The sequence below is a fragment of the Hemicordylus capensis genome, chromosome 1 (assembly GCF_027244095.1).
Source record: "Hemicordylus capensis ecotype Gifberg chromosome 1, rHemCap1.1.pri, whole genome shotgun sequence".
NCBI lineage: Eukaryota > Metazoa > Chordata > Lepidosauria > Squamata > Cordylidae > Hemicordylus > Hemicordylus capensis.
Window position 1 is genome coordinate 351,464,934 of NC_069657.1, and position 15,303 is coordinate 351,480,236.

A 15,303-nucleotide genomic window follows, 5' to 3' on the forward strand; every position below is an offset into this window, starting at 1 on the left:
ACCTGGGAGCAAAAGTGACTTTACATCTCAGTAGTGCCATCCTGCTAAGAAGCCTCCTTTAGTAAAAGCAATAGAATATGGCTGACCCTCTTTTATGCTATCTCCTCTCTGTTCCATAGCAGGGGTAGTCAGAACACTGCTGTCACTGAAGTTCAGCAGCAGCCACCCCTTCCCCTTATTCAGAAAGTTTACACATGGACACAGTCTTTTGGTTGATTGTACAGCTAACACTATTGGCATGCATCATCTTCATACCAACAAAAGTGGAGGTAGAAATGCAAAACTAGAGCAATGTTTTGAGATATATTGCTGGGAGTGCAAGGAGTGGTCATGTGGGGTGATGTCAGAACTAGGTCATCCTGTACCATATCATTCCTGCACCACAAAATGCAAGCACACACAGCACCCTTCCTTCATCTTTCTATTGCATCAGAGTGTTGGGAGTGGGAGCTGCAGACAAATTTGACAAAAGAGCTTCTAATCTGGGAAGCCATCTGAAAAAGGGATGTTCATCAATGTAACTGAAGAAGGGTGAATCCTTTTGAATATCCTAATTTATGTGTATCTGGAAAAAAGTAGAAAACTGTTATATTAGAAATAAGAGTATTTAAAAGCAATTTAATTTTGAGGTCAGTACTACTGCATGAAAATTCAATCTGCAGGAATCAACGGTAAATGTTTCACATGTATTAACTCCCCTTCCTGTTGGTGGGGACTAGTTTATGTTACCAAAAGTTTACATCAGAACACACTATTGATTTCAACAAGACAAAAAGGCAAAATAGGTGGCCAACCTTTTCTTCTCCCTGACAGAGCTCCCATTAATTCAATAGCTAAGTGACAGAAATTAATCATATTTTTTAGAAGTTTATCTGTCATGAAGATGCAGTGAGGGGAAAGCTTTACTTGTTGAATTTCTGCTTTTGGTACAACTGCTAAAGGTAGGAAGGGTTGCATTCCTGATTACAAAAAGATTGTTCTATACAATTCAAAGAAGCAAGAAAGAAGAAGAAAAGCTCTTGTTAAACTACTGCTGTAGCCCAGTGTATTCTGAGCAGAAATCCTCCTTTGGTGTAACTTATCATATTCATTCCTATCATCAAGTAGTATTGCATATACTGTGTCGTACACACATTGTTTCCTTTGAACCAGTGTAGTGTTGTAGATCGAATATTGGCCTCAGACCAGGGTATCCTGAGTTCAAATCCTTGATAATTCAAAAACTCAATTGACCCTGACCAGTCTTGGTAGCCTTTGTTCCTAATGGATAAAACAGTTTTCTGTCCAATATTTACTCATCCAGGTGTGTCATTCCCCCTCCCCCATTTTCCAATGTTAAGCCATTTGTTGAAAATGGCTGTGTCACGTAAGCAAACATTTGCTGTCTTTGTTTATCAATTCATGTCAAGCTCAAGATGAACTTTCTGAGCAGTGTAGTAATCCGAACCCTTCATCTTTGTGGTCTCTTTCTCTTAGTTTTCTTTTTAAAAGTCCTGTTTAGCATTGAATATATTATCTAGGTGCCTACCTTCGGTGGCACTCCAGTGGGCAGTGACCAGCATAAAGGAACCCATCAAGGTGCCACTTGATGGGACCTGACAAAGCTCACTGGGGCAAATTTTTTGAGGCCTATTGGTCATTCAGGTTGGTCCAGTGATTTGTGTGATAACATCCCCATCTCTGGGGGCAGAAGGGAAGGAATGGGCATCAGTCAGCAATCTGTGCCATGTTCCCCGTGTTAGAAGTGAAGGATTTTGCACTGCCTAATGTCTCAATGACAGAGGGGGACAGACTAGTAAGTCAGAGGGCTAGAGAGGTCAAGACATTGGTCATCCCTTCTCTACTGCTCTGACACTATCCCTTTGGTATGTAGATTGCTATTCTTAGGGACTTCCTTCCTGCCTGCCTGGCCACTTCTTCTTTCCCTTTCTTCTCCCTTGCAACACCCACACTCCTCTCTCTCCCTGCATCAAGTGTGCAGAGATGCACAATCCATTCATCCAGCTAGCTAGCTAGATTAGAGATCCTGTCTCTCCACTTTACTGTCTAGAATGGAGTTCACTAATAAATACTCCATATATTGATTTGAAACTATGAACTGGCTCCAGATTATTTAACTCTTAGTATACACGCATGCCTGGGCAGACTCTGCTGTGTTTTGCCTCTGTGCACTCTTCTATATTAGAAGGGTATCTCCTAGCAGAGATAATTCCCAACACCCTGGACATTAGAGACACTCTGTGCCCAGAGTCACCCTGTTGGTGCCATTGAAGTGTCTTCTTATGGGTTTGTCTATGCCAAATCAGGAGCAGAGATCCTTGCTGCTGTCATAGTGCCAACTTAAACAGTGCTGCGCTTGCCAGGGGGTGCTCTTGGTGCCAGTACAATACCACTTTGCAACTTTTCATCGATGGGAGACTTCTGGTCTCTGTGCCAAAACAGTGATATGCATGATTTGGCCATCACTCATGGGCAGATCAGTTGTGGTACATTGTAAGCAATTGTATATAAGCAGCTGCATGTAACAAGGTTGTATGGGTTTCATTCATAAGATTCAAAGCAAAAGTTTTTTGGCATGTTACCTACTCATTTTTCTCCTGGTTTTCTATTCTCCTCAGCCCACATCAGATATCTGTTTATGTTGTTCAGTCTCTGTTCCTTACATAGGGTAGGCTCACATGATTGTTGGGAAGTTGGTAAGCCGAGAACTGGAGGTTCCCAGTGAGTGCACACTCCCATTGGGCGTAGCATCTGAAGCCGGTAGCTGTCTGCCAGTTCCTGTGCTGCATTCTCAAGATTCTCCTGTCCTGACTTCTACTTGACTTCTGTAATCAAGATTTGAAGTTGGGCAGAAGAAATTGGGAGAGTCTTGGTAACTTCCCAGAGATTGTGTGAATTCTCTCATAGGGTTATTTGGAAGGAAGAGGGCTACCTAGTACCAAAAAGAAGCTTCCTCAATTTGTCTTTCACCCTGTTCTTTGCAGATTCCAATCGAGAATTGATTGCTGCAGCAGGAGGAATTGTACCCCTGCTTGCCCTTTCTAAATCTTATGATCTGAGAGTCCAACAAAATGCACTTGGAGCCATTTTCAACCTCACACAATCAGGTAAATGAATTAGATTATTTATTTCAAAATTGTCAAATGCAGAATTGTCAAATAATTTTAGTTTTAATGTTATCTAGTTTTAAGTGTAATTGTAATTTGCTTTTGACTGGTTTTTTATTTTAATTGTTAATTGATTTTAATTGTTCTTTATTTTAATGTAAACCACCCTGAGCCACCTTTGGAAGGGTGGTATGTAAATCAAATACATAAATAAAATGAAATCAATAACTAATGTTGAGATTAACTCTTTTATGACAGGGAACCATTTTCTCATACTGTTTCTCATACTTTGATAACTTTTTTGCTGAAATGGCTGCAGTATATAAAAATTTTATATAATGTCTGAAATTAAGGAAAGGAAAAAAATGTTACTAAAGTTATTATTTTGAAAAAATCCTATGTTAATGGCTTTTGTTCTTCATTGACATTCTTTATGATGTCACTGACCAGAAAAAAAAAATACTTCAGTTGATATACCCTTCAGGAATATCTTTAGTGATCACTCAGGAAACAGACAAGATGTGCAATATGTTGTGCATGTTTTGTTCAGTATTCTACAATGTAGAATGGGTGTCTTCATTTGATAACATACAAGGAACATAATACATTTTCTGATTCTGTTCCTGTTGGCATATCTTGCCATTGACTGGCTCCACTGATAACAAACAAGCAGGAAGACCTGTTTAATAGTGCACACTATAGTTCTGGATGCTGCTGTTGTGATGAATTTGCATGATTTGGAAAATTTGGGGTGGGGGACACACACACATGCATGTAGGTGCTGGGGTCCATTAAGCTCCCAGTGCTGTTTAATTTGTAGGCTCTTTGCTTATAGATACTTCGTTCTGAACTTGTTTTTACTATTTCCTGTGAGAAATGAGCATAGTGAATGCAAATACAACATTCTCTCTAATTTCAGTTTATTCACTTTTCTCATTATTGTTACAAATTGATCTGGGGGTCAAAAATGTACCCCACAGGTTTACAAACACCTTTACAAACCTGAATTTTAATTGCCCCCCACCCCAGTTAGACCCTTTCTTGAGATCCAGGAAAATTGGTCTTCCCCCACCCCCATCATAAATATATGCAGAGTTCATTTTGAGAACTACTTATTAATTTGGTTTTGGGAGTCATTTTTACCCAGATTGCATTTGCAAACAACCAGTAGCCCTTAAACTCAGCAGGTGTCCAAACTGAATGACACCATTCAGTCAATGCTCTTTACAGAAAAATATTGGCAAAATATGTTGTTGAAAGTTGGCTCAAGGCACCTTAGTGACTGGCAATCACAGAAAAATACTAATGCAGATTGAGCTAATCAGTGTTAGGGATGTATTCATCTTAACACTAGCTCCTGTACATTTTTCATAGAGATGTCCTTGTAAGTCACATCATGAAGATTAGTTGGATTCCTGTCTGTGTTTGGCTGTTCGTTACTCCTTCTGAATAGCAAACACGTTATAGAAGGCTTGTGGCACATTCTATAGGTCTAGTAAGTTCTGTAGAATGTTTGTTACAACAAATTGCACTGTTATACTGATTTAACTGTTGTTATAGTTATGTTAATGGCTCAATGTGTTGTTTGATGTTTAAAAATGGTGGGTTAAATTAGACCTCATGTTCTGTACATATAGTGTTACACATTTTCCATAACTGGGTATTAGGTGTATTATTGATCCCTGAGGGCAAATATTAAACTATGTGATTTTACTGGGAAAGGGAAGTTCTCAGTCAAGTCATAATTTTTTCATTTGCAAATGGTGTCATGCTTAATACTGCCCAGAGACAGAAGTCTGGGGCAGTCTACACATTTGAAAAATAAATAAATAAATAAATAAATAAATAAATAAATAACATCTACTAGGGTTTTAAATGGCTTTGTATTTGACCTCAAAACTGGATTGATAGAGTAAATTTTTGTTTTACCAAGGTTGATCGTGCACAAAATGTGCAGCAATAATTTAAATCAATTAAATATTTGATTGATATTAATTCTATAATATAGAATTATAATCTATATCTATAATTCTCTAAGGTGTACCCGTGGCTAATCCCGTGTGTGGCAACTCTTGTGAGAGTTCACGAGCAGAATCACTGTACTGATTGGGCAGTGGAGTTTCCCTATGCAGATAGGGAGGAGGAGGCTGTGAGAGAAGAAGTACCATGGTGATTGGGCAGATGGGGGGAGGAGCTTGTTATGGTTAAGGTCAGTTGGAATGCAACTGGTTGGAAGATGTTCTTGATTGTAAAGGCGAGGAATCTCTCTATATAAAAGGATAGTGGGGAGGGGTCTGCAAAGAGAGGGGTTGTGAGGGAGGAAAGAGCCCCTTCAGGGGAAGGAGGCTGCCCTTGTGTGAATTAGATGAGGAAACAAGATCTGTTAACTCAGGAAGTGGGGGAGGAGAGAGAGAAGGGAGGGGAAGACAGACAGAAGGGAATAGCGAGTGGAGGAAAGAGAAAGAGAGAAAAATAAGAGAGGGGAAGAGAGCAAGAAGGAAGGGTGAGGGACGGGCCCGAGCCTCTCAGCAGCCTGATGGGAACTAGTGGCCATGGCAACACCTATTGGCAGCAAGAAAGGGCCCAGTCAACCACTGCTGCTGCTCCTGTGGGCAGGAGTGGGGCATGGATGAGGGTGGGGAGGTCTATGGAGATAGGGGCCTGCAATTTAGCCAATAGGCACCAGCAATGATGCAGCCGTAACCAAGAGGGATGTGGGAGATAGAAGCAACCGAATGGAGGAAGAGGAGGAGTGCGGCTCAGGTGAGGGTGAAGAGATCTCTGAGGTGAGGGTGGCAATCAAGTACTAGCACGCAGATGCTCTGCATGGGTTAAGCTAGTATAATATTGATATAATATTTAATATTCATATGTTAATATTTTGCATGTTTTAATGGACTACTGAAATTTCTGCACATTTACCTAAGCTGCACAAACAATGGTGTATGCTAGAGAAACTAAAACGTAATTCTGTGTTTGGTTGGCAGTAGCAAATTGGTCTAAAGATCTAATTCAAGATAATGGGGTATTGTTTAGTAAATAAGGAAAAATTTGAATGGATGAGACTTATTTGTTATTAGTAAAGACAGAAATGAATGTCAGAAGTGAATTTTGAATGTCATATTCATTAGTTGTCCATTTGTTTTTTGTGTTTTTTCCTGGTGACCCAAGCAGAATAGGTCAGATGGAAGTTATAGAGAAGGGAGATTGGATAGTTTACAGTTTCAAACTTCAATTCATACACATTGTGGGAACAGTAACCAACATTCTGATAGATCTTCTTTCTACACAGAACCGTCTAATCACAGTGGGAAGGTGAAGGACTAGGAAGTCTATAAAGAGAGAGGTGGAGGCTTAAAATTCTAAACCTGTCTTCTGCCATCTTCTCTCTGCTGGATCACTGTTGAGAAAAATATAGCAAAGGCCTGCCTCTTCCATTCCTATAGTTTTAGTTATATTTACAGTTAGTTTATTAGTTGTGCTATGTGTCTGTGGACCTTTACACGTTGCTGATAAAATGAGGTCCTTTTTCCTGTGTAAAGCTTGGTAGCCCTGTTCTTTCGGAGGGGTAGTAAAATGTGGAAAAATTCATGCCAGATATAGGCAAAATACACGCTCCAGAAAAGCTGCAGGGTTTCCCATTGAAATCAACAGGAATAAATACGAATCAGAATCTTAAAGTAAACGATAAAATGATAGCAAAAACTAATGATTTTAACAAATGAATAACTAAACAGGTGTTTTTTAAAAAAGAAAAAGAAAAAGAAAATGAAAGGAACCATAAATTGCAGAATCGTCTAGCCACGTTTTGGTGCCCTGCCCTCACTCACAATGGGTAGATCATCCTGCCAATGTTACTGGCACTTGAAGAGGAAATGCAGATATTCACATCTGAAATAAATATAGGTTAAACTTATTTGCTTCTCTAGGGAGGTGCTTTGCTTTTAGCTCTTAACTCACTTGTTATCTCTATCTATAAGGATAATAAAGAGAAAGATAATTTGGACTGAAATAATTTTTTGTTTCATGTTTCCTTTGCAGAATGGATCCAGCAAATTTTGTGTCAACAAGGGGCTCTCCCAGTTCTCACCCTTTTGTTAGAATCTCCAGATTCAGAAATACAGGTGAATTTGATCTTAAAATGGTACTTTAAAAATCTCCATTCTGGAGAAATGATGTATGTTACAATTCAAAACTGTCAAGACAGCATGTGAATCCTCAACTATTCTTACAGTTCTTACTGTTTCTACCAAGGGAAACAAAAATAAGATAGCAACATTTGACATGTTTTACATTTGATTGATTGATTAAGTAAGTGCCGTCAAGTCGGTGTCGACTATTAGCTAGATAGATTATCTCCAGGATTATCTGTCTTCAACTTGGCCTTTAAGGTCTCTTAGTGGTTCATTCATTGCTGTTCATCCTCTTCTTCTCTTTCCTTCAAATTTCCCCAGCATTAGGGACTTCTCAAGGGAGCTGTATCTTCGCATAATGTGTCCAAAGTATGATAGTTTGAGCCTGGTCATTTGTGCCTCGAGTGAAAATTCTGGATTGATTTGTTCTATGATCCATTTGTTTGTTTTCCTGGCTGCCCATGGTATCCTCAACAGTCTTCTCTAGCACCAAAGTTCAAAAGCGTCAGTGCTTTTTGCTTCTTCAAAGTCCAGCTTTTGCATCCATAGAATGTCATGGGAAAAACCATTGTCCAAATCTTTGTAGGTGTAGTCACATCATAGCATCTAAATATCCTTTCCAAGGCATTCATTGCAACCCTATGAAGTGCTAGTCTGTTGCGTATTTCTTGACTGCTGGATCCTTTACTGTTGATGGTTGATCCTAAAAGGCAGAAGCTATCCACCACTTCAGTGTCTTCATTGCCAATTCTGAGGTTGGGTGCTGTACCCATTGTCATTAGTTTAGTCTTCTTTACATTTAGTCGTAGTCCCATTTTTTCACTGTGCTCCTTGACTTTCATTAGTAGAACTTGCAGATCATCCACATTCTCAGCTATCAGAGTGGTCTCATCTGCGTAGCACAGGCTATTGATGTTTCTTCCTCCAACTTTAAAACCACACTCATCTTCTTCTAATCCAGCTTCTCTCAGTATATGTTCAGCATATAAATTGAATAACAAAGGAGAAAATATACAACCTTGTCTTACTCCTTTGCCAATCTGGAACCCGTCTGTTTCACCATGTTCCATCTGGACTGTGGCTTCCTGTCCTGTGTATAGGTTCCTCATGAGAACAATGAGATGTTCTGGGATGCCCATTTTCCTAAGGATATTCCACAACTTGACATGGTTGACGCAATTGAAGACTTTTCTGTAGTCAATAAAGCACATATTGACTTCTTTCTGGTATTCTTTGGCTTTCTCAATTATCCAGCATGCACCAGCAATGATGTCTCTTGTTCCTCGGCCTTTTATGAAACCAGCTTGAATGTCTGGCATTTCCCTTTCCACATTGGGCTCTAGTCTGTGTTGAACGATCCTGAGCATTAATTTAGTAATTAATAATTTAATGGTGTTGCTGATAATTTTTGACTGCTTGACTGAATCTTGCTTGGGCAGTAGCAACGTTTGTGAAACCTGGGGAACGATGAGAGGATTAATTGTAGCTTGAGCCATGGTGCTTTCGTTTCATAGGTCAGATTTGTTGTAGGGTTAGAAAAGACCTGGGCTATTCCAGTCACTCAGCTTTGTTCCTGACTTTTATTGTGATGAATGCTAATAGGCAGGCGAGACTCGATATGTGAGCAAATACTTCCTCCCTCCTCTTGAATCTCAAATAGGTTCCCTGCTAACTGGGCAAAGAGGCACCTTTTAAAAGTGGTGATTCTCTTTATTTAGCAGGGATAGAGCAACTGGCCCTATTTATTATGTATTTATTTTATTTAAAATCTTTATACCCTGCCTCTCCAGTACTGCTCATGGTGGCTCACTACTCACTACTCCTCAGGGCAGCTCACCACATTTATAAAATAGATACAATGTAAAATCAGACTAATAAAATTAACCAAATTAAGCTAAACAAGTTTAAAAAATCCAAGCTAAAACCACAATCAGAATTACAGATTTGAAATTTTCAAATTAAAAGTTATTTTTTAAAAAACTAAAAATGCATAATCGTAAAAACTAAATAACCTACCAGATATAAGCAACAGCTGAAATATTAAAAAGCCTATTTAAAAAGATGTGTTTTTATTTGTTTTTTAAAAACACTGAGGGAGGGAGCATGGCAAAGCTCTACAAGGAAGTTGTTCCAGAGCCAAGGGGCCACAACCAAAAAGGCCCTGACTCAAATCCCTGCCAACCAGATCTCTGTCAGTGGTGGGGTCATGAGCAGGGCCTGAGATGATGAGCGGGGGGCCCTGGCAGGTTCATATGGGTGATTGCAATCTAATAGATATTCCGACCCCAAACCGTGTAAAGTTTTAAACGTCAACACAACGCCTTTTCTCTAGCGCCTTTTCTCCAGCGCCTTTTCTCTAGCTCGGAAGCAGACTGGTAACTCATGAAGTGACTTGCACCCACAAGCATCCTTGCAGCAGCATTGTGCACCAATTGAAGCTTCTGAACCATCTTCAAGGGCAGCCCCACATAGAGCACATTGAGTAGTCCAATCTGGATGTTACCAAAGCATGAGTGATTGAGGTCAGGTCCAACTTCTTCAAGTAGGGTTGTAGCCAGTGTACCAACTGTAACTGGTAAAAGGAACTTCTGCACACTGCTGCCACCTACGCCTCCAAGAAAGGTGTGGAGTCCAAAAACACCCCCAAGCTGCAGATTTTGTCTTTCATATGGAATGTGACCCTGTCCAAGACCAGATTTACCTCACTACTCGGATGATGTTTTACCAATGCAGAGCACTTCCGTCTTATCTGGATTAAGTTTCAGCTTGTTTGCCCCCATCCAGTCCATGAACAGCCTTCAAGCCCCCGATTCAGAGCATCCAATGCCTATCCACCTCCAGCACAGTATCCCTCTAGTGATTGTTGCTGGTATCTTTCTTATGTTTCTTTTTAGATTGTGAGCCCTGTGGGGACAGGGATCCATCTTATCTGTCTATCTGTCATAGCTATGTAAACCACTTTGGAAATTGTTGTTGAAAAGCAGTATATAAATATTATTATTATTATTATTATTATTATTATTATTAGTAGTAGTAGTAGTAGTAGTAGTAATAGTAACAACAGGGGTGTAGCAAGGTTGGAATGGGCCTGGGGACAAGCTTTTAAAATGGGGCCCTCACTGCTGATTAACAAAGGAGACTTTCAACCATGCAGTGTGATCCCATGTATGCCTTCTCAGAAATCCTAACAAATTCAGTAAAGTTTGCTTCCATGTAAGTGTGGAGAATTGCAGCCTTGGGCAGCAAATCTAACCACATTTAGATGGAAGAACATTTCACTGAAACCTAAAGGACTTTGTAATTTTCTGCCATGAAACAAGCCACTTACAGGACTTTTTTGATGGTTTTTTAAATTTAAAAAATATTAAAAACCAACAATTTGTCCAATCCACTTCAATTTAAATTTACATATTCCTCCCACCCTGCCCTAAATCTCTGCTCAATACCAAAGCCCTATGCCAAGTCATTCCAGGTGATCTGAAGGCTGGGGCAGAAAGCAGGATTTTTTTTAAATGAAGGCAAAGGGCAGATTCTTACATATGGGGGCGGAATTATGGTCAAAGAGTGAGCTCCAGCTCCAGACATATTTGTAATTTTCTGCCATGAAGCAAGCCACATAAGAATTTTTGATGGGTTTTTAAAAAATATTTTTAAAAATATTTTAAAAAACAACAAATCCCTCAATCTTTCAGATTAAATATTCAGTCTCCTCAATCTGCCCTTCACCCCCTCCCCATATCAAAGCCCTATGGCAAGCCAATCCCTAAATATCCGGGGGTGGGGGAGGATTACCACAAAAAGGAAATCACATCATAGGCTGGGCAGAGCTCTAGTGGGCAAGGGCAGCCAGCACTGGCCACCTTGTCTCCTTCCTTCTTTCTTTGCTGCCTGCCAGCCAGCCAGCACTAAAGGTCAGGCTTCTGTGAGGCCTGCACAGAGGCCTCTCTGGAAGCCCCACCCATCTGCCAAACAGCTGAGAGGCAGAGACTGAAGGAAGTGCAGCAGCTTGCAGGCTGCTTAGCTGGCCTGGCCAGCGAGCTGGAGGGTGAGCAGGAGAGATGGCCAGCAGGCATGGGGGACTGGCCAAGGGGCCTTGGGGGGACAGGCCCCATGGGCCTAGGGACAATAGTCCCCCCTTGTCCAATGGGCACTATGCTCCTGAGTAGTAATGCCAAAGTGTAAGCAAAATGCAGACATTTAAGGCTATGATCAGAATACAGATTTTCATTCTATCCATCTTTGTCCTTCTGAGAATGATAGAAACTCATGAGGACTGCAATATGAATGCAAAGCATGATATCTAGCAGAAAAGTAGCAGTGAATGTATTAATTCTTTGTGGGTGAGAAGGATTCAGTCCCCCTCCCACTATCCATGGGGAAGCTTTAGAATGTGGACCACTAAGCAAGAGATCATCAAGGCCGCTCAATCATAATTTTCCAATTGTCTTTGTTGTGTATCCCTTGCAATGGGCACTTAGTGGGAGAAGCACCCATTGCCAGGTTGAGGGTGTGTGAGTGTGATGAATGAGGCCAAACAAAAAAATCCTTTCCCTTACAATCACCTCTCCCTATTGCAGTGTGAGTCTCGCTGAGGGAAGTTTTTAGCGTCAGTGGTACACTCTTTGCTTCTCTCTCCATTTAGAGCATTCTACTCTGTGTAAGGCCCTCCCCATCTGTCAGCCCAGGCTAGGCTCTAAGCAGCCTGCTCTGGTTACTGGCAATGATGAGCCATATACAATGATGGGAAGGCACAGCCTCCAACCCTCTGGCTGTTTTGGTAATTGTCTTCTCTATTTCCTAATATGATGTGAAATACTGAAAGAAAGAGCAAGGCACAACATTGTGCCTTGCTCACAGACATAGTGAGTGACGTTTGCTCGTTGTCAGCCTCTTGTGCTCTCTTTTTCATTTTGAAGTGCTAGAGGTTCTTCTGCTGAAAATCTGTTTTACTGTAGGGGAGATAGTAATTTGATGCTTTAAAAAAAAGATAGATGATGCACTCCCATTTGGAGCACAGTTCAGAGCATAGCCTTTAAAAAGCAAAATTTAAAATAAATTTAAAATAAAAGCTTCATCAAATGGCAGGCTACTGCTGCAGGAGGAGCAGTTATTTACCTTTAAAAAAAAAAAAAGCATGAGCAGTTCTGTACTGAAATGGGGTAGTGGGGAAAGTGCCCAGCCAGCTAAGTAACAAAACCTGTCTTTTACCACAGTAAACAATTGTGAACACATATATTGGATGTGGTCACATATTGCATTGATTTCCCCATTTCTTTCTTCTAAATCAATCGTCACCCTCGAATATCCTAGAATTCCACTACTTAAAGAGAGGTTGTCTCAGATGAGGGTCCCCTAGGGTAGTGATATAGATTTTTTTTCTTTTAGTTTTCAGCACCAACCTAGCATTATCAATACAATCTACAGAGTCTCTTCTAGATAGATCTATAGATAGATAGATATATAATCTATCAATAGGAAAGGAAAGGTTGTGTTGTCAAGTCGGTGTCGACTCCTGGCAACCACAGAGCCATGTGGTTTACTATTGCCTTCTCCCATGCAGTATGAGATGATGCCTTTCAGCACCTTCCTATATCCCTGCTGCCTGATATAGGAGTTTCCCATATTCTGGGAAACACACCAGCGGGGATTCGAACCAACAGCCTCCTGCTCTCTAGGCAGGTTGCTTCCCCGCTGCGCCATTAGGTGGCAATTTGCCTTCAAGATATAGGAACTCCAGAGTTGTACCAAATTCTCTGAAGAGTTTTCTCTGATGTTAGGAATTTGGGGAGAAAGCAGAAGCATGAATGATTTGTGACTTACTAATGTTATAGTACTTCCAAATTCTACAGTACAAAGTATTTTCCCTTATGCTGTTTTTCACATGGTCAGCAGGGTTCATCCTGACTATGCCATGACATAAGAGCTCTGGTGTTCCATCAGTCCTGCCCTTTGATGCTTCAGTTTCCTTTCACCTTCTATGTTTACAGTACTATAGCTGTGCTGCCCTAAGCAACATGGCCACAAATTCTCACCACCACAAAGCCATGCTGCAAATTGGTGACAGGTTTCTTCTACGGATGCTCTTTTCTCTCCTCTCTTCATCTGTGGACAAGGTAAGCTGTGACTGTGCAGGATTGCTGGGTAGGACACTGTGGATCAGAGTACAGCCTGCAGGTTTTCTAATAGCCCTATTCAGGGTCTCCCCTGCATTTGGGAGATTAAACTCCTTACAGTGCAATTCTATCCTTGTTTACTCAGAACCTTCTAGGGTCAAGAAAGATCCCACGTTAACAGCATTCACTTCTCATCACTGTGAGAAATGAGCAGAAGTGCTCAAGAGAATCAGGCAGTGGCTGGGACATCAAGTTTCATTGTTGTAGATCTTCCCAAGCAAATGCAAAATTAACCTTTTACAAGAATTCAGAGGGCCAACTCAGACCCTCAATTCAGAGGGTCAACTTCAGTGGCCCATGCAATTGGAACTGAGAGCACACCCATCTTAACGTCTTCTGCCCTGTGCATGTAGAGTGGCCATTCATATGGACACACACCCCTCCATGTAAAAAAAGGACATGCCAGGAGGGTGTTGGGACATCTGCAGAAAACGTCATGATGAGCATGTTCTTGGTATGCCTTCTTTCTCATAATATGGGTTGGTAAGATATTGTCCAAACTGGCTGCTGCTCAAGAATAATCTAGTTCTAACTCTGTCCCTTATAAGAAAGTGCTCAGAATCCACCCATAAATGACACACACTGAATATGCCATCCATCCATGAGGCACTAAGACAGCAATCTAGGCTTGTTTCAGATTTACCACAGAGAACATTGTAACCTTACTCATCTTTGACATATACCCCAGCTTTCAGAATATTTTGGGGATATAGAAAGTGTGGCACAAAGCTAATGTGAGCCAATGACTTTACAGTATGGATAGTTAGACATGACTGTTTGTTTATTGTGAACCACCTTGAGCAAAGTATCTGCAGACAGTAGCATACAGATAAAGTGACTTACTATTAATGTTGTATTGAACTGGAATAATTTTTCTGATACAAATATTTTCACAACTAGGTTTCAAACCAGGCTTGTGTTTGTCTCAGGAATTTAGCCACAAATGGTAAGTAGAATCATAAGAACATAATAACAGCCCTGCTGTATCAGCCCCAAGGCCTATCTAGTCCAGCATCCTGTTTCCCACAGTGGCCCCCCAGATGCCGCTGGGAAGCCTATAAGCAAGAGATGAAGGCATACCCCCTCACCTGCTGTTGCTCCCCTGCAACTGGTATTTAGAGGCATCCTGCCTCTGAGCTTGGAGGCAGCTTATAGCCATCAAGATGAGTAGCCATGGATAGACCTATCCTCCATGAATTTGTCTAAGCCCCTTTTAATGTCATCCAAGCTGGTGGCCATAGCCACATCTTGTGGTAGAGAATAGGGGTCTGCATGGAACCGGCTGGTCCAGTTCGAGTCCAGACTGGACCCAAACCCGACCAGGCCAGTTTGGCCTGGTGCCCGCTCGAACCCCCGCAGTTCGGTCCGGTCCGGGGGGGTTGCGAACATTTTCTTCTTTTTTAAAAAATTTTTAAAATTTTTTTTACTTACCCCCTTCAGGAGACTTGTCGGAGGCCGCAGGGGAGACCATGGAGGTTCCCTCTTTCCCTGCTGGCCTCCCTTCATGCCCATACCAGCCAGCTGGCCAGCTCTTTGGCCCGTTTTGGCCTTCCCTCTCTGGCACTGTGGTCATTTTGGAGGCAGCCACGCCTGCACAATTGACCTCTCAATGATCCAGGCCATGCAGTTGGGGGGTATTCGGTCCAGGGTCAGACCAAACAGCATGGTTCAGTTCGACCCCAAATGGTCAAACTGAACTGGTTCGACATCAAACACGTTTGACGTCGAACCTGTTTGCACATCCCTAGTAGAGAATTCCATAGATTAATGAGGTGCTGCGTGAAAAAGTACATGCTTCTGTGAGTTCTAATTTTCATTGCAATTCTAGTATTAATAAAGATTGACACACAAACACAGAGATATTCTTTTCTGTGGTGTTTTCTGCTGTCT

At 41.2% G+C, this 15,303-nt stretch overlaps 1 protein-coding gene across 1 annotated transcript in view; it reads left to right on the forward strand.

Moving 5' to 3' along the window:
• The window catches only part of LOC128339268 (uncharacterized), a 38,466-nt gene that overhangs the window by 6,687 nt on the left and 16,476 nt on the right, over positions 1 to 15,303 (forward strand). Inside the window, exons 5-8 of the mRNA XM_053282883.1 lie at positions 2,985 to 3,107; positions 7,149 to 7,231; positions 13,228 to 13,353; positions 14,314 to 14,359. Coding sequence (XP_053138858.1) covers positions 2,985 to 3,107; positions 7,149 to 7,231; positions 13,228 to 13,353; positions 14,314 to 14,359 — 378 coding nt within the window. The remainder of the gene's footprint in view (positions 1 to 2,984; positions 3,108 to 7,148; positions 7,232 to 13,227; positions 13,354 to 14,313; positions 14,360 to 15,303) is intronic.